At 36.8% G+C, this 25059-nt stretch overlaps 1 protein-coding gene across 2 annotated transcripts in view; it reads left to right on the top strand.

The window, feature by feature from the left end:
• Positions 1-2212: 2212 nt before the first annotated feature.
• The window catches only part of rspo3 (R-spondin 3), a 52042-nt gene continuing 29195 nt past the window's right edge, over positions 2213-25059 (top strand). Inside the window, exons 1-3 of one of the 2 annotated variants that reach the window (XM_028797680.2) lie at positions 2213-3046; positions 10941-11132; positions 19132-19278. In XM_028797680.2, the coding sequence (XP_028653513.1) occupies positions 2950-3046; positions 10941-11132; positions 19132-19278 (436 nt within the window). In that variant the 5' untranslated portion in view covers positions 2213-2949. Of the gene's footprint in view, positions 3047-3925; positions 4088-10940; positions 11133-19131; positions 19279-25059 lie in introns of those variants that run through there. The other variant, XM_028797682.2, reaches the window with a different exon arrangement.

The following is a 25059-nucleotide window of genomic DNA, read 5'->3' as shown; positions in this document are numbered from 1 at the left end:
AACTACAAAGAGGACTATTTCATTTATGTTAGGTGGAATGCCCAGAGGGGACTGGGCGGTCTCGTACCCTGGAACCCCTACAGATTTTATTTTTTTCTCCAGCTTTCTGGAGTTTTTTTTTGTTTTTTCTGTCCACCCTGGCCACCGGACCTTACTCCTTTTCTATGTTAACTAATGTTGCCTTATTTTAATTTCTTTTTTTGTCTTTTATTTTTCTTTTCTTCATTATGTAAAGCACTTTGAGCTACTTTTTGTATGAAAATGTGCTATATAAATAAATGTTGTTGTTGTTGTAGCAAGACACAAGCAAAGTAAGAAACTTAGCATGTGTTAATTATTGTATGCAGCAAAAGTCCTTTTAAAATCATGACCCATTGGTATTTTATATGTCAGTTACCATCTATTAATTGTTATTTACTCTATGGAGCCTGTTATGGATCTAAATAAACAAAGTTTCTTTCTGGGACCTTCATGTTGATGGGCCATTTGGGAACCCAAATTGGTTCTCCTATGGCATTGCTTCGAAGAACTATTCTGGTATCTTTTATTTTTTAAAGAGAATGCAACCTGTCATGGAGAGGATGGCTAGTATTTCAATATAAGCTGTATATGTGTTTTTGAGTTTTGAATTTATTTTTTTTTAATCCCAAGCTATACCATTCTAAAAGAATAACACAGTTTACATAGTGGTGTACTATTTCATGTTCTAATTTGTAAAGCTATGTTGCCCCTTAAAATATTATTAAAATGTCATTTGTATGTAATTCTTCCCTTTAATTCCTTGTTCAATATAAATTTTATAGGCAAAAGAGGAATAATACTGGTTAGAATGCTATACTTGACAGTACATAAATAATAATGATTTTGCCTGAATACTGTTGCTTTTGTTTTTTACATTTATTTTCATATGCCTGTAAGTATGTATTTTCACTTCTTGTTAATTGTGGTCATTTCTCTTGCCTATTACGCATGCACATTCTGTAGTTATCTGAATCCCTGCATGCATCGTGAAAAGTCTTCTAATATTTTTTTTTTTTGTTATTTGTTTTGTTTAACTAATTTTTTTATGGTTTTTAAAAGTACTGACTCATTCTTTGAAGTAAGGCACCTGACAGTTTACTGTTTCCACAGATGTTTAATATGATGGGTGAAATACAACTAGCTGTTGAGTGACTGAAAAGCTGAGTGAGCTCCCCCCCCCACCCCCCCCACCCCCAATTTAACTTCAAATTGAAGGTATTATATTCAGTCTAAATGATTCAAATGAGAAATTTGCCTGTTTCAAATGTGAATTGATAAATTAATGGCCGGCTGAGTCATTGATAAATACAACAGGGTTTCAAAACATTTTGGGGAAAAAAACAGCTAAAGTGAATGGTATGGTAGCAAAGTGTGTAGTGTTGGGTTTGATTCTTCACTTGTGAGCTGCCAGTGTGAAGTCTGCAAGGTCTTCCTGGGCTTCCCTGTAGTGATGACAATACCCTGACAGTCCAAACACGCAATGCTCCGTGAGAGCTACAGTATATAGATCCGGTGTGATGCCCTTTCCCTGTCAGTACCACAACAGGCTTCATTTACAACCACCTTTTTTCCTTCAGTGTTGATTTTGAGAGGCAAGGGTACACAGACAGATAGATAGATAGATAGATAGATAGATAGATAGATAGATAGATAGATAGATAGATAGATAGATAGATAGATAGATAGATAGATAGATAGATAGATAGAAATGAAAGGCAAGACATCATAGATAGATAGATAGATAGATAGATAGATAGATAGATAGATAGATAGATAGATAGATAGATAGATAGATAGATAGATAGATAGATAGATAGATAGATAGATAGATAGATAGATAGATGTTTGTTTGATGACCAAACTAAAAAAAACAATGCCACTTGACAGATACAAAGGTTAACTGCTACAGATCACTTCTCATAAGCCTTGAAGGTTAAAATGTAAGGGTGATGATTTTCGTCTAAGCAAACGGGAAAGCGTGTCTAACACCACCGTGGGCAGAATTAATACACGTCGCCGGGAAAGAGAACGGCATATGTAACTGTTTTCCCTTAATGGCCATTTAAAAGTAAGTGAACTTCTCAGAAGGAGCGGAGCTCTTCTGGAGATGTGGATGAGCTCTGGGAGATGTGGGTGTAGGTCTAAATGACGTGATGGTCTCGCCCTCCGAATAAACTTTGGATTGTCGGAGGGGAGAATGACTTCTCGTGCAGCAGCCAGTTTCTTCAGACCGCTGAGTCCGAGAGGATCAGAGAGAGAGAGAGAGAGAGAGCGCACATCAAATTCTTTGCACGGAAGGGAGACCCTCACATAGATCTGCAGAAAGGCGTGTTGGGCAATAACTGACACTTTCTATTAAATATGATCTGCTGCACTTTTTCTTTGACCCTGCTGATATATTCTTTTTGAGATCTAAGTTCACATCCGAGACACGCATGCTCATTACCGGATGATAAATTATTAAATTCCATATCATTTAAAAAAAAATATATATATATATATTTGCTCAACAGGAAAAAAATATGCACAGAATGGTGCGTTGCTTTAGCCTCAATACGACTTCTTCATTCTTGCTGATGTAAGTCTGGTTGGAAAAGACCTGGTAAAATCTCACCTTGGATGTCTAAGTTAAGTCGCATTACCTCTCCGGCACTTCAAGAAAGAACCGTATTTAATGGAGCACAACAAATCCTGAGGGATAATCTCTCATGCTCTTCTACATTACCTGGCCGTGGATTTTCAGACTTTTGACTGCAAGATGTTACCAGGAAAAGGACCCGTTTATTGCGGGGTGCTTTCTCTCAGAGTTGCAAAATCATCGGGCACTTTGCACATGTGCTCTTATTTTAGATAAATAAATAGAAATATATTTGTACTTTAGTCGTTGCCGAGGACATTGTTGTAAAGAAGAAACAACCTGTGGTTACTATGCAATTGCGACTACTCTCCTTGGTTTTAATCTTTGTGCACTTTATGGAGTATAGTGACAGTCAACACGCCTCCAGGAGCAGGCGGCAAAGACGGAGTGAGTAGCTGGATGCTTGTTGGATTACTCAGTTATTTCACTTTTTAAGTATTGTGTGGGGTTATGTTCTAAATATCTAGTACTGATGTGTCTAAAGTGTTTGCGTGCTGCAAATCTCACCTTATTATAATTTATTTTTTAAGTAATCATGTCCTTAAAATGATATATCTATTAAAATATTATACTGTTTAGTTCTAATTCCCTCTCTTATAAATACACGCAATTCACTGGCTGTGCTGAGCCGCAACTGCGGGCTGCTTATACCGCGCGCTGCCCCTCCGGCAGCACACGCAGTGTCGCTGCTGTCACTTAAAAAACATTTTGCTATTCTTCAGTAAACTGCCGCGTTTCGATCGGCTAACTTCGACTAACACGTGATTTTAGGAAACTTCACGAGTGTCTGTCTATACGAATAAATCATAAGATGTATGTATGTATGTATGTATGTATGTATGTATGTATGTATGTATGTATGTATGTATGTATGTATCGAAGTGCTAGTGCTTGTAACGCGTAAAATCGGAACAAGCCGGTTATTCAGCGTGTAAGAATGTAATTAGTAAGGATTCACTTTTTCTTAATATCTCATCTGATTACTGTTGAATGGCTAGCCCATTGCTTCGGAGAGGCGCACGTTATTAGTCGTTGAAAATCGTGGTGGGTGTTAAGAAGCGCGTTATTCACCAGGTATCGCTCCAGTACAAGAAAGTGCGCTTTTAACAAACTAATTATAGGCAATCCAGGGTAACTAAGAAATTAGATCTGAAGCAACAATCAAGGAAATTACAGACTCGGGGAAATCGAAGCAGGTGTTCTTCAAGTTTAACTTAAGACATCATTTAAAACATCATTTAGCGTTTCTACGTGAAATGTCGGCATGTATAACCGCTATTATAACCATTTTTTTCGGGGAGCAAAATACATGTTTTCCCCACACACTCATTGATCTGTGGCATTTACAGAACCCTTCCATCAATCCACTGAACCCTTTTAATCTGGTGGCTGAAAGACGGAGCCTTTGCCGGTAAAATCGACCTTAAGGTGGGTGCTAACCGTGGACAGAGATTAAGTCTGTGCCGTATAATGGTAGTTTAAGAGTTTTACTTGCTGTATAAACAGAGCACCTAAACCACTTGGATGATCAGATAATAATAAAGTAGTTAATAAACGTACATTTAACTTATAGAAACTGGCATTAAACTTAGTAGATGGTACCGTTAGTTATCACTGTATAAAAACCCGTTTTAGTTTGCAGCCATATGCAGACTCGATACAGTCTGCATAGTTACCACAGCCGATAATAATGTATTTTAATACAACAACAGATCTAAATGCAAATCCGTCAAGCGATTTTTTGTTCTTGTCTGATATAATTGCAACGCGGACTCATCACTCCGAACGAGAGACCGACTACTGCTTTAGACTGTTCGCGTCTTTGGTGGACTGCAACACGCAGTGCCACGATTCGGTAAGAAACTAAATGAATTGGCCACAAGACTAACAGACAAGGATCGAGAGAAAAAAACACGCTGCAAATGAAGCGAAAGACTATAAAATGAATATAGGGCCAGTGGAAGGGAATAAATTATAGCGCGGGAAAAGGAAAACAAGAGATGCTCGTCAGCACACTTTTTTCCAGACCACGAACTTTCGACGTCTGTTTCTGAGACATTTAAATAATATAATATAATACGACAATCACAGAAATGTGTATCCACTGTCATAATGCATACTAACTACATAGATAGATAGATAGATAGATAGATAGATAGATAGATAGATAGATAGATAGATAGATAGATAGATAGGATCAGACCCGTTATTGTCTGCAAAAATGTGAATCAAATTAAAGTGCTTTTGGATTTGGCATATAACTGCTAATGCGCTTTCGTAATGGGAAGTGATTTTAGCTTCTGGACCAAGACATCATGATGCAGGATGTAGCAGCATAACGTGATGTTTGAGTACGTGTAATTTTACACTGTAGTTAAAATGTGATCTCACTTGAGCAAGTGGTTATGCGAGTTTTATAAATGCGCTTACTTTAACAACCTCGCTTTTAGTCGCCAATTCCACGGCGAATCCCCCTTTTCCATTTGTTTGCATAAGGCGACATCTATCGGTCACCTGCAGCAACGCATTTCACAAAACAGCTCAATCACTTCTCCGAACTTTCCATCACCGTATGTGGAATGGAGAGGGTGAGGGGGGTCTTGGATCCGGTGACTTTTGAGCACTCAGTGATAGCGATGTAACGTTTGTCATTCCACTAATTAGACTCTCCGAATATGATCACCAGTATACGTAGCACGCAAAATTATCAGAAGAATTAGTGTCAAACGCTGATAATTTTAAATTAAAGGGGACTTGATTGATACTGTATGACTATTTTTTTTTTCATATAAAGGTACCACCATTTTTAGTTGCGATGTGTTAAATTATACGCTCTACAACACCGGGACAGATTCATTAATTGGAATACGTTGGTTCAGAAAAAATTCTCTGTTAAGAATCACGGTGACAACAAAACTTAAATATGATGATAATGATGATCAGTATTATTAGGGCCTGGCCTGGTAAATGTAAGTGCGAGTGTGTGAAAGTAACTGCGCCCAATTTGAAATTTGCGCCCGCCGCTTCGAGTAAAAGTTCAGACCTAGCGCGAACGGTAATGGAATAAATCGGATTAAGTTTTATTATTCAGTATTCAACCTACCGTTCTTTCTTAAACTCTGTGAAGTGCCTTGAGCATGGGAAAGGCGCTATATAAATAAAATGTATTAGTATTATCAATCATTTTGTATTAAATCAGTTGTGCTCGTTTGATAACTAAATGTGGCGCAGTGATTAGCGCTACTGGCTCATGACAGCAGTCTTTGTAAGATTTTTTTTTTTTTGCTTTATCCACGATGTCTGCTTTTCCTGCCCAATTCGAAAGTCGTGTATTGAGGTTAATTTGGTGGTTGTAAACCGACCCATTATGTTTCAGAATGTATACGTACGTGACTGTGCCCTGCGATGTTTCTGGCATAATGACCAGCCAAACCCCCCAGAGAACCTGGATTAGATTATGCGGGTTCGAAAAAGGACCTATTCATTTGGCTACTGAAATTTAAACTTCCCATTTTACAGAGATACCGCTATGTAGCAATATAACACAATATATATTTTGTTGGGGAATTAACATTCATTGAACTCTCAGCAGGAAATCTATTTCATTTCTTCAATTTTTTTTATAATAAAAATAATTCTGGTTTTGCGACTTCCTCTCTCCTAGATGAGTTCCAGACGCCCGGTGCACCACATCATAGAATAAAGAGCTTCCTCTACTTTAATTTGGGTGGGGTGGTTGCGGGGAGGTGGGTCTCTAACAGGCTGAGTAAAGCAATATATTCCCTCCTCTACCAGCCCACTCCCCAGCTTTTTTTTTTTTAGATTTTAACTTCCATTGCAGTTTTAGATGTTAATTGTACTATTTCGCGCTCCTCTTATCATGTACTAGAACCGTTATACTATTTCTAGACTGTCAAAGGACGATTGTGGTGAATAGTATTAACAAAAAGCTATTAGCATACAGATGAGTGACTGTTCCTAATACTTAACGAGCGGTTACTTAAGACCTACTGAGACTGCTGGAATTGGAATCTCAAAAAAAAAAAAAAAAACGAAACAAAAAAAAAACGGATGAATAAGACATAAACACCGCATTTTTTTATAATAGCGTAGTTTAATATTACAATATAGTTTAAATTCTTTTGGACGAGGTGTTCAAAATAATGTCAAAAGCATCAGCACGCGAGTGCTCCTTAGCCGGAGCCTATTATCTAAATACGCTTTACAGACTTGAGACAGAAGTGCGCATCCATCCAGGAATGGGAACGCGTCCATCACGAGGGCACAGCTCGGAGATGAGGGCAGGGCACGTCATTACTCGCCTTGTGCTTAAGGTCACGACCAGTTTGGTATGAAAACACTGTAAACGAAAAAAAAGTCGTGTGTGAAATATAGCAGGGCCTATCATGCACTCTACTCCTTTGCTAGAAATGATTTTTGAAATGTTCATGACTTAAAAACATGTCAACCGCTCGTGATTAAGCAATTCGTTGACAGAGAGTCTCTGCACTCGAGATAAGCGGAACAGACTGCAGTGAAAGATTTTCGATAAAACGGAAAAGTACAAGAGCTAAGGCGTGTTCCGTCGTAAATCGAATTTTAGTGCGCCGTTTCTTCACGGAAATCCTGCAATCTGAATATGTGTGTTCAATTCCTTGTGCAAAATCAAGTCCTTGAAGCGTTCAGACCAGACGACATTTTTCAGTTTACATGGTTATGTGAAGTAAGGCCCGCTCTCACAGGTTACATTTCCTTAAGGAAGTACGATTGTCATTTTCGATTCTTCCTAGTAACTATAAACTTCATTCCAAAAGGTTTGCCAACACTCTTAAAAATAATGGCTCTTGAATGGCACTTTATGGTTCTTTACTGGGTCTTGTGGTTCCTCAAAGAACTATTGCTTGACAAAGAACCATTTCATACTAGGAAGGGTTCTTTGCATATCAACTTGGCTCTTTGTGCTTTGAAAAACGTAATATCAATAAAGAAAAACATCACAAAACTTTCATGTAGAACACTAACAGACTCAAAAAAATGGACTTAGCCATAGTATTTCACAAATTTATTACCATCTTTTAATGATTATTTACTATCTGGAGCCAGTTACGGATCTCAATAAATAAAGGTTCTTTCTGGAACCTTCATGTGGATGTGTGTTTTGGGAACCAAAAATTGTTCCCCTATGGCATAGATTTGAAGAACCACTCTGGTACCTTTATTTTTACGACTGAAAGGTATCTATCTATCTATCTATCTATCTATCTATCTATCTATCTATCTATCTATCTATCTATCTATCTATCTATCTATCCAATTTTATTTAAAGCTCTGTCCAGACCAGTGGTGCTTTCATTCTGCAATAAATCCTCTGCTGCCCTTTCATTCCTAGGTTTGTGTGAGTTCAGAATTTAACTAGGGACTAATGCCAACATTTGGACTCCAGTTGTAAAAGTGTCTGTGCACCACACACAAATATGTCAAAGCGGCTTGGAAATGATTTGTTTCAAATTGTGAAATGAAGTACAGTATCAAAAGACCTTTCTGTATTTGAACAAAATGAAAAAAAAAAACAGAGACTAAAAGGTCTTTTGAGCATTTGTTTTATCCTACTATGTTATTATTACTTTTATTTTAATCTGTACTCTCTTCAACGGCCTTCATGATAAACATTCAATTTAAATATTTCACACTGAACACTATTAGACCCAAACATCAATCCTTAATTTCAGTGAAGCAGGCCATGATCATAGTAAATTTTTAGTAGTACTAATTTAAACTCTTACAGAATAACTGTGATGCCTTTTTCAATGAGTGCTATAGCGTTTGTAGTATGTAATAACAACCCCTAACCTCTGACTTCAATGATTTCACATTAAATAACATAGCATAACATATCAAAAACAGATATGGACTTCAGAGCCTGTTCTAGCAGCACTGGGCGCAAAGCTGGAACCAATCTGGATGTGGTGGTAGTCCATCTCAGGGCCCACTCCCAGACTCACACCATTCATTTAAGAAAATCCAGTGGATATACAAAATCTTTTTCTACTTAAACAATATGTGACTGTTTGTTATGAAAGGTTATTTGTGCCAAAATTAAATACAATCCAACTTATTAACTACATTGCAATGTACATACACGTGGTATATTTAATTTTGTGTCATAATTAAAAACATCAACCAAATGATCATTTGCTTTTCACCCTAGCATGCAATTTTTGTCAGTTTAAAATTCAATGCAAAAGCTTACTGTGTTTTAATTCATGTGCATACATCGCATTTTGTAACTAAAAACAAAGCAATTGCATTTCACTTAGTGGTTTCTCTGAGTGTATTGCATTTCGATTCAAGACCATGCATTAAGAATTGAATGTAATCAAATGACCAATCAGCATCAAAGGGTGGGGCAAGGGGGGTAAAGATTTGGGGTACGAGACATTCCACTGCTAAATAGGCCTCTGTTCTGGCAGCAATCATACCTTTTTTTAACGTGAAATGATTAAACGAAAAAGTGAGAAGTGTGTTTTGTGTCTCGCTGAAAAAGTTTACTCTCCTGTTAAGTTGTCTAAATAATGTGTCATGCTTGCCTACTATCATATTGTTACATTCTTCTTATGATAGTCCTGACCAACATCTCAAGAAAGTTAGCAATAGCTGGTACGATCACCAACAGCTACAGGTACTGTATCTGGAAACCATATTTAGGAGAATATTAAGGTACGGATACCTCAGTTCATGATCTACATAATTGTATGGTATAGCTCTTGAATGCATTCTAAGAATGTTACTATAGCACTTAGAAATTCTTCTCATGTTATAAAATCATCAATTACACTGCCAGCTTCCACATGTTCACTGAGATGGCAGATCTCCTGCCTTATCAACTCCCTGTTCACCATCTATGGCACTCGTTGAACACACTCGTGATTGAACGCCAAACTGTTGACTCACTTCTTAATGCTGATTGGTCATTTGATTACATCCAATTTTGGCATGACTAATGTATATCTTAAATCGAAATGCGATCCATTTGGAGCAGTCATTTAGCAAAATGCAGCACGGTTGCATTGCTTTCAGTTATGACATGTGATCTGTGGACATGAATTAAAATGAAATATGCTTTGGTATTGCATTTTGAACTGTCACAAAAATTGTGTGCTGTAATAAAAAGCAAGCAACCATTTGGTTGATGTGTTTTTAATTGTGACACAGTAAAACTGTGCCAAAATTAAATGCACCACATGCATTTGCATTACATTGCAATGTAGTTAACGCATTGTATTGCATTTAATTTTGGCATGAATAATATTTCATGGTTTATAAGCATAAATGTTATCATAAAACTGTCACTATGTGTACTTTTAATTTTACTCAGTTTGCAGACTGAAAATTAGCTTGATCTGATAACATTTTACAATATCACATGAATTTATTTTGAAATGTTATGAATTAAGGCAGTGATTTGACTTTGACATGCATTTAGAACATTTATCTTCTGCTTAAGAATTAAGCTTAATCTGTTATTTTTCATAAAACCAGGATTTGAATTTTTATTGCATTAACATATCTACTTAAAAGCAAAGAGCAGGATATGAAATCTATCTATCTATCTATCTATCTATCTATCTATCTATCTATCTATCTATCTATCTATCTATCTATCTATCTATCTATCTATCTATTGTATAGTGCCTTTCATATCTATCTATCTATCTATCTATCTATCTATCTATCTATCTATCTATCTATCTATCTACAGTTCATATATATACAGCAGTATGTACATTAAATACAGTGTTATTAAACAGACCCAGAAATGTAATAGGAGAACAATACAAAACTATAATGTGTATCATAAACTCGAAAAAATGTGTACAACAGAATCCATGTTTTACCTCTCAGTGTCCTAAAGAAGTGCTTATAATGGTCCTACTAAACTTGAAATGCCACAATGCTTACCTCTATAGCTGGATCATCCTCTTGCTGTTTAGGTCACAAATCAAACTAAAACCAGCTGAGGGGAGAAAAAAAGAAAACTTTGAAACATCTTTTGAACTGGTAATAGCCCTTATTCTAAGCATAAAAGCCCCTCCAGGCTTGGCAGTATATTGCACAGATTCCAGCTGCCCTGTCAGATGTTATTACTTGCTAGATAAATGCTCTTTTTTCTACATTTGCTAATTAAAATGCTTCTTGAAATATGAAAATTATGGTTCTCATGTAGAAAAGTGGGAAAGACATTCCCAAAATTTAGAATAATCTTGCTTGTTTTTACTTCCAGCACACCCTGGAGTAAGTCACGGTTGCCAAGGGGGATGTGCGACGTGTTCTGACTACAATGGGTGTTTGTCCTGTAAACCGAGAATGTTTTTCTTCTTGGAGAGGAATGGAATGAAGCAGATTGGAGTGTGTCTGCCCGCATGCCCAAGTGGCTACTATGGGACGAGATCGCCAGAAATTAACAAATGTCAAAGTAAGTTTTATTGAAAGGTGAAAGACTGATGGACTCTCCTGGAAAAATGAGCTTAGGTAAACAGAGAGGTTGAGACAGGCTGTTTTTGCATTAAAAAGTGGTCATAAAAATGGACAAAGCAATAACATTTATTTTGCCTTCCTTGGAGCCTTCTTTTGGGATTTCAATGTTTGGTTTTCTGATATGAAGCACATGCACCCCTGTAAGCAAAAAAAAATAAATGTTTTAAAGCAATAAACATGCTGAATTATAAAGTTAAACACTTTTGATCATTCGTAAAAAGGCAGATTAAAAAAAAGAAACGTATATCATGTTGATCTATACTTCAAAACACACTTGGGAGAAATATCCATCAACTTTTTACTTTAGTAGTTTGTCTGTCAATGCACATGCAGAGACACACAGGAAAGAAGTCAATGTAACCATATCAGCCTCCTCTTAATACCACTGACTGTTTTCCTTTGTCTTCTTTTCTTTCTTGTCACCCACCTTGCAATTACACCCTCACAGAGTGTGGCCCAGAGCTAAGGTGCTGAACTCTAAGCTATAGGGATGCTAGTCCAGTCCTCACTAGTGACTTAGTATATGACCCCTGAGCAAGGCCCATAATCTGCCTGTGCTCCATCTGTGGAAAAATAAATGCAAGCAATTATATGGTTTTGTACAGACCTTGGAAGTGTGTACACTTGAGATTTTTTTCTCACTTTTGCTAGAAAGCACCTTGTCTTCTTCAGAATTCGGGTCTTGCTACCTTCTTCTAAGTGAGTCAGACCAACTTCTCAGTGAAGTTTGTTATATTGACACCAGTAGAACTGCATGACTGGTTATATTTTTTGCATATGACTAATGTAAAATTCTAAAAATTGCCATGGGGCACTGCTAGTTGGTGGCTTTACCCATTACTTTACTAAAGAGTACCTTCTGCCACCTCTTCTATTCTATTGTCAGTGGGAACCCATTAAATTTCAGAATGACATAATCACTTTCACCTAAACATGTCTTAAGTCGAGTTCTGTTACTCCAACATTGTTTCAAACACCTAGCATTTCCCCTCAAGTCTACATCTCGGCCTTCCATTATCTTAACTGTTAGCAAAAATAGGCTTAATTTTGGTGTCGCATAGTGATTGTCACCTGCATACTAAGAACAAACAGCATGTACACTGAAGAGTGCCTTTCTGGTTTCCTTATGGCAAGAAGAGGAGTAAAATGTTGCTCATCATACTGAACTGTTTGTCTTTATTGAATATCATGCTAGCTTTTGATAACAGGAAATTTAGATTTGGAATTACAAAAATATTGACCTATCATTACATGGAAATTTGTGCATTTGAATTACAGCTGTCTACTCCAGATATTATTGACCTATTCTAACATACAACCACTCATACAAATAAATGTAATCAAATAAATAAATACATTCAATGCTATCATATTTAATGAAATGAATGTTTGCCAAACGTCTCCTGCATATCTTAAGAACATTGTCTCCCTTTATTCCCATTTTTTGTTATCAGCAATCCTCCCATATCCTCTTTTATTACCATGACCTGATGTGGCATCAGGGAACTCGGGTGGAATAAGTATTATGGATTTGGTATGGAATTTTCCTTTTTCAAATAACAGGTTGCTTCACTACCCACAACTTCAAGTAATATACGTGTAATTCTTACATGATCACTCATTGGATGGAGAGATAATTCAATTTTGACTTTGTAATTCTTTTTGACAGCTTTTTAATGTATGGACCACCTAGATGTAAGTATGCATTAAGAGGAAGGGCTATAAAATAATTGGTGTTAGTGCACAGTTTGAGGTTCTTTGTAAGCTCATATTCACTCCTTTGGACTGTTTATAAAATTTTTAATGATAATTCTATAGCCTCTATTTGATTTCTAACATGTTTTCATTCTGATAGTAAAAAAATATTAGCCTATAGAAGAGTAACTTTATATAATGCACTAACTTAATGGAAAGATAATTCTCCTTCCATTATCAAAAGATTCACACAACTCTTGATGATTAACTCCCATATTAAAACAGTGGCTATTGAACTCCAGCTAATTATTGGGGTTGCCGAAAACAGTCTGCAACACTTTCTAAAACTCATTAAATAAAGAATAAGAAATTTGTGCAGCTTATTCCATGCTGAGTTTTAAAATGTCCCTCTTGTTGCTGTGGCACCGTTTCCTTGCACAGGCACATTTGGCCCTCAAAATGGCATTATACAGAGTTATGGTTGAAAAAAATTGACTTATTGAATTTCTTGCAGCAGAGTAGGCAAAGGTAGCAAGAAGTCAGACGTTTGGAGTCCTTAAAGATTCCATCTGTGAGAACAGTTAGACTCTTGGGGGTTGATAATGAGATCATTGAAAAAGTGAGGAAATGGCTGTGAGTTCAGGATTTAGACTGGTATAAGAAGTGAATAAATTCTCTTTATTTCCTGCTGTTGATGTTGATGGAGATTATACAGAAGAAAGGTGTTTAGCAAATGCATTTAGTTACTGTATATTATGCTTATACTAGCTGTGCTGCTAGTCTGAGATGGTTTGAAATCTAAGTAATCAACAGAGATCACAATGTTGCAATACACCATGCGTTGCATACAGTATGTCTCTGTTATATGCTATTTGGTGTGGGATTCGCAAAAACAGTGTTCATGTTTGTGATGCTCCGTCTATTAGAATGACAAATGCAATGTATTTAACAAAAAATGTCTGTGAGCAACCAAATGGACACACAGACATAATAATAATTCATTACATTTATATAGCGTTTTTCTCAGTACTCAAAGCACTATCCACACAGGGAGGAACCAGGAGGCGAACCCACAATCTTCCACAGTTTCCTTACTGCAAAGCAGCAGCACTACCACTGCGCCACGATCCTTTTGTAGCTCTGTAGTGAATTATTAGAAGGAAAAATAATGTTCCAAAACTTTCTGTCCAAACCTACTGTTATTTAAAACTTTAAAGTCATATTGGCCATATGTGTGGCTTTGTGGGTATGGAATGTCTGATGAACAAAGACAAGACATACAAAGAGAGGGGAACATAAGGCAACGGTGATGGTGAACAGGGGTTCCTAAATGCACAAGGTGATCAAAAAACAGAAGGACTTATTGTATCACAGTGTTCATTGTACTGAACAGGCATTTTGCTGTGCTAGTAGTATAATAACCTCAGTCAACATAGCATTTTCTTTTAAATCTTTTTGATTATTTCTTGGCTATTAAAAATAATTAATCCAGCTCAAGATTGCAGCATCAAACGCTAGCGGGGACACCAATCCATCATAGGGCAAACTCATCCACATACCTACACTCATTTCAGTGAGTGCAAATACCTAACATGTCTGTCTTCGAGATGTGTGAGGAAAGCTGGAATAGAACAGCAATAAGTCCCACACAAACACTGGGAGAACATATAAACTCCATACAGGCAGTGACCTGGCTAGGATTGGAACAGAACAACCCACTTTGCTACTGTGTAATATGTGAAATATTTTTTTTTTCCAACTGAGAATCATTTTTTATTTTTCTGTCGGCAATTAGTACTAGATTGCTTCTTTAGCACTAAGTTCTAAAACGCCATCATGTTTTTTTGCGCTGTGTTGCATGGGTAGTTGTTATGTACTTCAGATGAGAATGAATGTGTATTGAGGGACGCATAATTATCTTGATTAATATTATAGCCTAGGCTTCTGGAATGGTTGTATTTTTGTGTCGAATGAAAGATGTGAGGGAGACATTGTAAAGTGGGGATAATGATAGGGTTAAACAATTTAGATGGCTAAATGCTGTGCTTCTCCCCCCTACACATTTTCCCATTTGTCTAAATGCTTTCATGGGGGAAGGCTGACTGCCATGTGGTTCAAAGGAGCGGCATGAGTATTTCAGTAAATAGTGAAACAAACAAGCCAAAGAAAAAGTTATCGTGAATGGATGTAATTAGTCTAGACTAGGTCAGGAAACCATGACAAATCAAAAGAAGGTGACAAAAGTGTGAAAAGGTCTGACACCGCTGAAGTGCAGGGAAATCTGCTGTTATGATGGAAGCTGAGTCTAGCTTAAAGAAGATTTCCAGTTCTAACAGTTTTAGAAATTTTGTGCAACTAAAAAAAAAACAATGAATGAGATCTAATATCAGACCACTAAAGCTTTGTGATGATAAAATGAAAGAAACATGACAAGGGGATTGTTTAAGACTGTGTGTTGATATACAATTAGAAAAGAAGGCATTTTCCTCTTTATGCATAACCACTACTTAGCTGATTTCTTTTTAAACCATGACAAAATGATGAATAACTTCACTGGATCCGTACCAGCTTACCACTGAAGGAGACCGATTCTACTTCTATATTTAAAGTGTATTATTTTATTTGCATATATTTGAATTTACCTGTTGCGTTTGTGGTTGATAATTATGGTATTAGTATTGAGATGTTGAAAGGGCAATTATTTTTGCTTACAGAGTATCTTCTTTTTATTATTATAATTAATAATAATAATAATCATAATCATACATTACCAATCCTGCATAATACATCACCAACTTGTTGGAATCCCAGGTAATCCTAGAATTATAAGGCAAAAGGTAGAACTCAGTCATAGATAAGGCACAAGTCCACCATAGTCAACATGCATCCACACACCAACACTCACATAAAAACAGCCAATTTCATTGTAGGCAATAAGTTATGTATTATGATTTTGGTTAAAAATTTTACTACCGAGAGAAAAACTCATACTGACACAGGGGGAACAAGCAAACTCCTCATAAGCAATGACTAGGCTAGGATCTGGATCCAGTATCCTGAGGCTATGAGGCAACAATGCTAGTTACTGTGCCATCAGTTATTATTATCTGTAACCGACTCATCCATTTCATGGTTGTCCATCATAGGTCACACTCACCACTCATTCTGGGCCAAATCAGAGTTACCAATTAACCCAACCTGCATGTCTGTGAAATGTAGGAGGAACACAAGAAAACCTAAATCCATGCAAACATGCACACAGGGGAGGCAGTGTCCAGACAGCCAGGATTTGAATCTAGGAGTTATGAGGCACCAGTGCCAGCCACTGTACCACTTTCCCATGCCTGGGTTTAATTGATACATTTAATAATGCAGTAACTTCTTCAGTCATCTGGCTAGCCCGCTGGGACTGGCAAAGCTCCCTAATTCTTTCAGTGTTTTGAAAATGATGTGCTGATTTTGATCTACCATACATCCATGTATAGGAAAAAAAATACATCAAAAAAGGGAATAATGCAAAAAAACATCAAGACACTATTGTGCACTGTTCTTGTAAACCTTTGTTAGCTTTCCCTTGTTCAGCTAATCACAAGCCTTTTAGGCCCTCAGATGTAACACCTATCCCTTTGGTTCCTGTTAAAGTCAGTTTTCAGAAGGTTTACAGGATTGCTTTAATAAAAAGGAGAGAAGGTGTAAAGTGTTTTATTTTCTGGTTTCAGTAATCCTTATTATATAATGATACACCTTTGACATTCTATCACTGTTGTTTTGTGGTGATGCAAATAAAACAAGTTAATTATTAAAACATATTCAAGTTAAATATACCTCCAGAGACCTATTTCTTTTATATATGTGAGTGTGAGGTGAGTTCCCAACATCACTCTGGTTATGACCTCCCTCAGATTAGCACCACCTTTGCCTTATCACCTCACATTTGCTCCAAGCACAGATATCAGTAACACTGAAGGGTGTTAGGATCCAGTGGTGATTGAGACTTGTTCCACTATATTTTTTTCATAATTTCTTTATAATAGGAATGATACATCTTTAAATATGTTACCTATTCTATCCCAGAACCTAATGTACCAATGGCATCATTTGCAGAGCCAAAAGTTGGCTTGTTGCTGGGCTATACACACCATCAGTAGACACTAGGCACTTCCAAGTGTGTGCCAGCATGTAACACCAATTTGTGTGCATTCTGTACTAAAATAATAGATCTGTAATAGCATTTTATGACTATTTTCTGGGTTATGTGGTTCATCATTGAACCATTGCTTGACAAATCACCATTTCATTCTGGGAACAGTTCTTTGCATATGAAGTTTTTTTTTGTGCTTTGAAAAACTTCCTAATATATGTAGAAAAAAAATAACGGAAATCTTTAATGTATAGTAGGCTAAATAGTTTGACACTAACAGATTAAGAAAACCTTGGACTTAGACTGTGTTATTGTATGTAGCAAGAGTCATTTTAAAATCATAATTTACAAGTATCTCACAAATCTGTTACCATCTAGTCATGTTTATTTACTGTAAGGGGCCTATTATGGATTTTGGGACTTTCATGTGGTCGGGTCTTTTGGGAGCCAAAAATGGTTCCCCATATGACATCGCTCTAAAGAACCAGTTTGGCACATTTATTTTTAAGAGTGTAGTTAGCACCTGTTCAGGTTTATATACAGAGGAGGTCAAAAAATTTTATACACACTTCAACAAAAGAAAAACCTGTATTAAAGTTGCGATATTAAATTTATAGAGATATAAACGGATGAATTTAAGTCACTTTTGAGTTCTACATTTCCAACAGGTGGTAGAAGTCCAGCGGTGTCAAATCAGAGAACAAGAAGGTGCACCACCACAATACCACTGAGACATGAGAGCTTACCTTGATGAGAATTTGCCAGGACAATGGAGAATGGATAGAATGAAGAGGAGCAGACGAGTTTCCTCCACACTCTACTGATTTAACACCACTGGACCTTTATCTATGGAGGACCATAAAGGATGTTGTGTATCGTAGAAAACCTGATACCCTGGTCGCACTTCGAGAATAAATTGAAAAAGCATGTGCATCAATCTCATTGGGCACGTTGGCCAATGTTGTTCAGGCAGCAGTTCGCCATAATTAGAAGTGTCTGGACGCTCAGGGTAACCATTCTGAGCACTTGTTGCAAATGTAGAAGTCAAAAGTGACTTAAATTAATCCCTTTATCTGTATACATTTAATATCACAACTTTAATACTGGGCTTTCTTTTGTTGAAATGTGTATACATTGTTTTGCCCCACTCTGTAGACAAGTTAATGATAAGAAAGATGAAGGCCAGCTTATGGTCTAGCCAGCGTTTCTTACGCTATTGTGCACAGCTTGTGTTTCCAACCTTCTTTATTTTCTTGCATGCAAACCACAATATTCTGTATGTATGCTAGAGGAAGTAGCACCCCACAGATAATAAAGTAGCATTTAAACAGATTTAAGATCAGCCACACAATATTGGAACTCAGTCACTCATTTGTCAGATTATATATATTTGGTGCCAGGAGACAGAAAAACACACCATAGCAGCAACACTCATATGGGTGAAGTTCAGCTCAAACAGAACACATGTCCATCCCAGGCAACACATCAAAATAATAAGAGCAAGCTTGGGCCTGGGACCCATGAGGCTATTCACTAAACCATCCTTCACACTTCAGGGTTGTGTTTTTACCTATGGAATGTTTTTTACATTAACATATTATGGTGGCTCCATGCCTTTATTTGCTGCAAGTCTGAATATTACACATCCATTGTAGAAACTAATTCTGCACTATCAAGATGGAGCATTACAATGTGGAAGGAAAACTGGAATACCTGGAGAAAATCGCACACTGACAGAGGAAGACTCCTGACCTGTGTTAACTGGGATTTGAACCCAGCGCTCCAGACTTGTTCTAATTACAGCACCCAAATCTGAAATCCATTATGCAAAATTATTTCTATGTATATAAGAAGGGGACAGTGTTATAAGGAAATGTACCTTCTATACTTTACAAGTTAAAGATTCATTAGTGCATTTGCTGCAGTTTCTTTTTCTCTCAAAGAAAATGGGAAGAAGTTCAAGGTTCTGCTGTGATGACCACTTTCTCACATTTTCAAAGTTATTTTTGACCAAATGTATAATTATTTTCTATTTTTGTCACCATTCTGGTGTACTTTATAGAATCATTAACTGTACATATTTTTTTGCTATTTCTTTCAGAGTGTAAAGCTGACTGTGATGCCTGCTTCAACAAAAATTTCTGCACCAAATGTAAAGCTGGGTTTTACTTACATAAGGGAAGATGTCTTGAAATCTGCCCAGAGGAGTTTGAGCCTAATGATCAATTAATGGAATGCATCCCTGTGGGTGAGTTACAGTTCACTGTCTTGTACGTGTTCCTATGAAATGTCATTTTTGGGGCAGAATGCTTTACACAGCTGACTCACATTTCTTTGTTTTCCTTATTTAAACACAAATATACTTTCTGGAGTGAAAACGTTTCTTAGGAAAAAGAATTTTACAGCTGACCTAGGTATCTTTAGCTGAATGTGCAATTGCATATAAGTTCCTTTTTGATATATGCTACATTTTCAAAAAACAGTTAAAGTGATGGGAGGGCTAAGGCTAAGATTAGTTAAAAAAACCTTCTTATATACAGTAGAAGAGTAATTATCAAAAAGTACAGTGCTTATGTTTATATTTCTACAAAAATATAAGCCCCCATCACACTGCATGACTTTCCCAGCTTTCATTTACATAACCTTAGAGAAAGACATAACCAGCTATCGTGAAGTGTGATATCCCCCAGCAACTCAGTCATGGTGGTCTGTAACAAGCCAGAATAAAATCAGACCTGTCTTAAGTTGTAAGGGCGCATTCCTGTGTGTGTGTGAGTTGACAACCAATGAGGGTTCAACCAGACGAAGATGGCGCCAACAGGAAGGAAGAAAAACGTGTGTCACAAACTGCACAAACAGTTGTCAGGCTTGTTTGCCTAATGTCTTGTGTTTATTGTACCATGGCAGAATATAAAAAAAGGCAGAAACCATGGCTAAGTTCACCATACCTTGAAAACATTAGAACAGCTGCCAGCAGTGTCCAGCAGTGTGTCAGTTGCATGTCAAAACGTGTTAGGCTTGTGATATTCTGGAAGTTTAAAACTGTGCTGAGAAATCATGAGGTAGTCATGTAATCTGTCATCCACTGTGTTTAAAAATCTGACATCCTCTAGGTCAGGGGTGGGCAGATTCAGTTCTGGAGGGCCGCAGTGGCTGCATATTTTTGTTCCAACCCAGTTGCTTAATAAGAAGCATTTATTGCTCAAGTAACACTTCTGCTTCACTTTAGTTGTCTCGTTCGTTAAGATTTTGAACCCTTATTGCTTATTTTAGTCTTAAACAGCTGTATTCTTGGTTTTTAATTGCTCCTAATTAGCAATAACATGCAAATGACAAAAGAGACCAGCATTTCTCCATTTAGCTTGTTTTCATTTACACCTGTGTGTATTTATCAGGCACTATTGGGTTTAATTAAATACTTTAAAGGACAGTGAAGAGAAAAAAAGTAAAGCACTGAGAATTACTCATCTGTTTTAGACTTCAAATCATTTGGATGATATCCTTAGAAAGGAAAATAAATCTAGGATATGAGAATGACCTGACATGGCAGAGTTAAAGCACTAGCATGCCATGCTATTAAATAATTGACAAGGATTGGTTTTTAATTAAGCAACTGGGTTGGAACAAAAACCTGCAACCACTGCGGCCCTCCAGGACTGAATCTGCCCACCCCTGCTCTAGGTGATGAGATCCAGTAACAGCAGTTGTTACATTTGACATGCGTAATTTAATGTGTCATTGGTTTAAATCCTGGCTCAGGCACTGTTTATGGGTTCATTGAATATTTTGGTTCCATCTTCATGAGTATTCTTATTACCTCCAACATTCTAAGGTTAATCAGATTTTTTTTTTCTTTTTTCTTTATTTCGCCTTATACAATTTGTTGTATTAGGAATTTGTTAGTTTTCGCATACCCCTTGGGGTCAGAGCGCAGGGTTAGCCATTGTACAGCGCCCCCTGAGCAATTACAGGTTAAGGGTCTTGCTCAAGGGCCCAGCAGAGTAGGATCTCATTTGACAGTGGACGGGGATTCGAACCGGCAACCTTCTGGATACTAGCGCAGATCATTAGCCTCAGAGCCACCACTCCTCCCCAAATTAGGTAGACTGGCAGCTCTAAATCTGGTCCATGTAGGAATGAGTGTTGGTGGAAGGTTCTGCTATGGACTGGTGCCCCATACAGAGCTGATCCCTCCCTTGCATCTAATGGTGCCATAATAGGTCCCTGAATTGGAGTTAGCATGTTTGGAAAATGGACGATTAATGAACCACCTAAACCTACCTGTACGTACCTAATTGTCCAATGGAATGGGACTCACATAAACTGGCAAGGTTTTATATAAAAAAATAGTTGGTAAGGTTGAATTAAAACTTAATGAAAAGTTAAACCTATTGCTTGCATTCAGTATCAAGTTAGTATACTATAAGTGTTAATAAGACATTTTGTAGGTCTTATTAACCTTTGACACGTCTTTGGAGATTTGGCTAATCCCTCGATTTCATTAAAATGCATTGGATAAGGCCATGGGGATAGGATGGGATTCACTCCCCCTGTGATCCAGAATTGACCCTGCTTACTTACCGATTTTGAAGAAGTTGATGGACAATGAGAAGTGATTCTTTTCTTCGTTTTTAGTTTTAAGATTATTGGTTTAAACCTTCAAGTGGTCTTTTCCAATGGCGTATCAGGAAAGGATGTTCATTTTCTTTCTGATCTTACCGAGTCAATGACTTAGACAATTTACAGAAGATAAAGTGCAGAAAGAAAAAGAATGGATAGATTTAACATTAAACACAGAAAATTTTATTTTACTGCATACTGTATTAAAGAATCACACTGTACAGTATGTATTTTGAGTGACTGCAGTTGCCTGTATGCTGCACAAGTGACTTGAGCAGGCTCAGTGCTTTATAGTGGGAAGGTTCTCATGAAGCATTTCTGGATTCTAGATAGATAGGTAGATTGATAGATAGATATGAAAGACTATATGACCAGATAGAGAGAAATGAAAGACTATATGACCAGATAGATAGATAGATAGATAGATAGATAGATAGATAGATAGATAGATAGATAGATAGATAGATAGATAGATAGATAGATAGATAGATAGATAGATAGATAGATAGATAGATAGATAGATAGAAAGATAGAGAGAATTACTTGTCCCCAGTAGGAAATTTGGCTTTTTACAGAGGGTCTTTAAATAAGTAAATACATAAATAAATAGAAAAATAAAAAAGCTTGTATACACACACACACTATGGGTTTGGACACACACCAGAATGACTTGGCAGTCACGGTTATAGTGAGGCATTTTATTTTATGATGAAAAGGTTTGTTATTGTTTTTTAAGTCAATATTAAACTATGACTAGTCAAAACATTCATGAGAATTAATAATAATCTACCAAGGAAAACTTGCAAAAGCAATAGGCTTTCAGCCAACATTCAGTGTGACAGTTTTTGCTTTCTGTTTTTTATCAAAAACCTTTTATTTCTGTGGCAAGTTTGAATTGCATTTAATTTAATTTCTGCCTTGGAGTCAGTTTATTATTTATTTATTCCTCTATGCTTACTATACTGTACATCTAAGTTATTATACTGTACATCATATTAAGGGTTACAGTACTGTTTTCTGCAAACAGTTCTTACAGAAAGCAATCTTTCACTTAATTATTATATTTTATTTTTCTAACCAACTTTCAATCAGATTTTCTATTAGTTTAATGACAGTTATCCAAACCTGATAAAAGATAACAAACGGCAAGAGGCTATCATCAGTCCTCAATGGGGCGTCAGGCCCTTTTAAGACACATTCACTTGGATCTGGGTGACCAGTAAACCTCCCCGTCTTTGTGATGCTGCAGGAAACTTACTTCTCAAACAATATCTGTAAAAATATGGGTGGAAAGTGCAGACTTCACACAGACAGGAGACATGAGACTTTGGAGGTATAAGGCAATAGTGCTTTCTTCTGTGCCACCATATCACTATAACTTTAATATAATTGGATTATGAGAAATATTATAGGTGATACCATTACAAGTCATTTATAATGTCAATAAAATCTATATACAATTTAAGGACAAGTTATGCGTTTTTTAATATGTTATCTATCTATCTATCTATGAGACACAATGTATGTACAGTGCCAGAATGTTTTCAACTATCCATCCATTTTCCAACCCGCTGAATCCGAACACAGGGTCACGAGGGGTCTGCTGGAGCCAATCCCATCCAACACAGGGCACAAGGCAGGAACCAATCCTGGGCAGGGTGCCAACCCACCGCAGGACACACACAAACACACCCACACACCAAGCACACACTAGGGCCAATATAGAATCGCCAATCCACCTAACCAGCATGTCTTTGGACTGTGTGAGGAAACCGGAGCGCCCGGAGGAAACCCACGTGGAGAACATGCAAACTCCACGCAGGGAGGACCTGGGAAGCAAACCCAGGTCTCCCAACTGCAAGGCAGCAGCACTACCCACTGCGCCACCGTGCCGCCCATGTTTTCAACTAGTGTCACTTAATTGTTGATCATTTATCCTGAATTAATATTAATAAACAGTATAATAAATATTGAAAAATAAAGAAACAAATACATTTTAAACTTGTAGCATATTGAAAGTAACATTAATTTTGACCTACATGCATGTATGCTTGGATTTGTGTAGAGTAAATTTGTGTGTTATTTTACCGTAATCTTCATATGAGCTTTAACATTTACATTTATTCACTTAGCAAATGTCCAAACTGACTTCCAAAAGAGGTCAACATTATTGAGTAAACATAAGTCAGGGAGACTGTTTGGGAACAAATGTTACAGAACAGATTACAAAATTGATCAGCACAACTACAAAACAAAATACAGGCTAGTTACAGTTCTTAGGGTACAAAACCTAACAGTTAGACAGAAATTCAACAAACAAGAGAGTCTTCAGATGCTACTTAAACATAGTCAGGAGGTCAGAATTTCTAATGGAGGTGGGCAGCCTGTCCCACCAGTCAGGAGCTACACATGAAATGAGTCTGAAGTCAGATATGATGCCGAGCAAAGGTGGCTTCACCAGATGCCATTGATCAGTAGACCTGAGTGGTTGAAAAGGAGTGTAGAACATCACAGGTGTCTCCATATATATACAGGGAGCAAATGTAGTGATCTGAAGAGAGGAGTGACATGTGCCTGCCTCAGTTGGTTGAACAAATGAGAGAAGACCTTTCAGTCCATCAAACTAATTTGATTAGCCACTAGCTATGGACTCCCCATATCTTATCCAGATACTTTTAAAAACTTCTCAACGTTTCTTCTTCAACTATAGATGTTGGTTTGAAATTTTTGTAACTATTTCTATAAAGAAATAGTTTTGGCTTTAGTCTAAAATGCTGAGGTTTCCTTGAGTTTGTAATTCACTATTTCATGGAAAGAATTCAACTGAATCAACTTTATCAATTTTCACTAGTATTGTATGTTCAGTGTTTGTGTTTTTATGAGTTCTCTCGTTTTTCTCCCACAGGTTATTCTGATTAGGCTGTTTAATAGAGAGTGTGAATGGATAGAACCCATCCTCTGTAAACTCCATGACCCTCAAATCAGTTCAAGCTATTTCATTTTTTTTAGTTTAAAAGTGTAAAAACGGACTTCAAAAAAGTAGAAAATAAGCAGTATTAAATCAAATTACAGTAGTTTAAGCCTAGCCTAACACAGAAAGTCCACAAAAGATGCAATGTGCTTTTTCCAACAGAAGGTTATTTTGTCTGCTGAATAACTGAAGGACATAATAACATAGAACACAACAATATAATACAGCTGGACATGGTGGGATAAATCAGTGGGTCTGTCCCAAATATTATGGCAGAGGAAAAAAAACATTAAACCTAATAAGACAGCCAAATGAATTAATTTAATTAATTATTTTGAAACTTTCGCCCTTTTAGCTTATGGTGTGTGATTGATTTTACTTTGCTTATTTTTGCTGTGCCTAAAAGAATGATTTAATTTTCATCATATTTTAAGTATG

This window comes from Erpetoichthys calabaricus, chromosome 3, assembly GCF_900747795.2.
Source record: "Erpetoichthys calabaricus chromosome 3, fErpCal1.3, whole genome shotgun sequence".
In the NCBI taxonomy this organism is placed as follows: Eukaryota; Metazoa; Chordata; class Cladistia; order Polypteriformes; family Polypteridae; genus Erpetoichthys; species Erpetoichthys calabaricus.
This window is presented reverse-complemented; position numbering and strand designations above follow the sequence as displayed.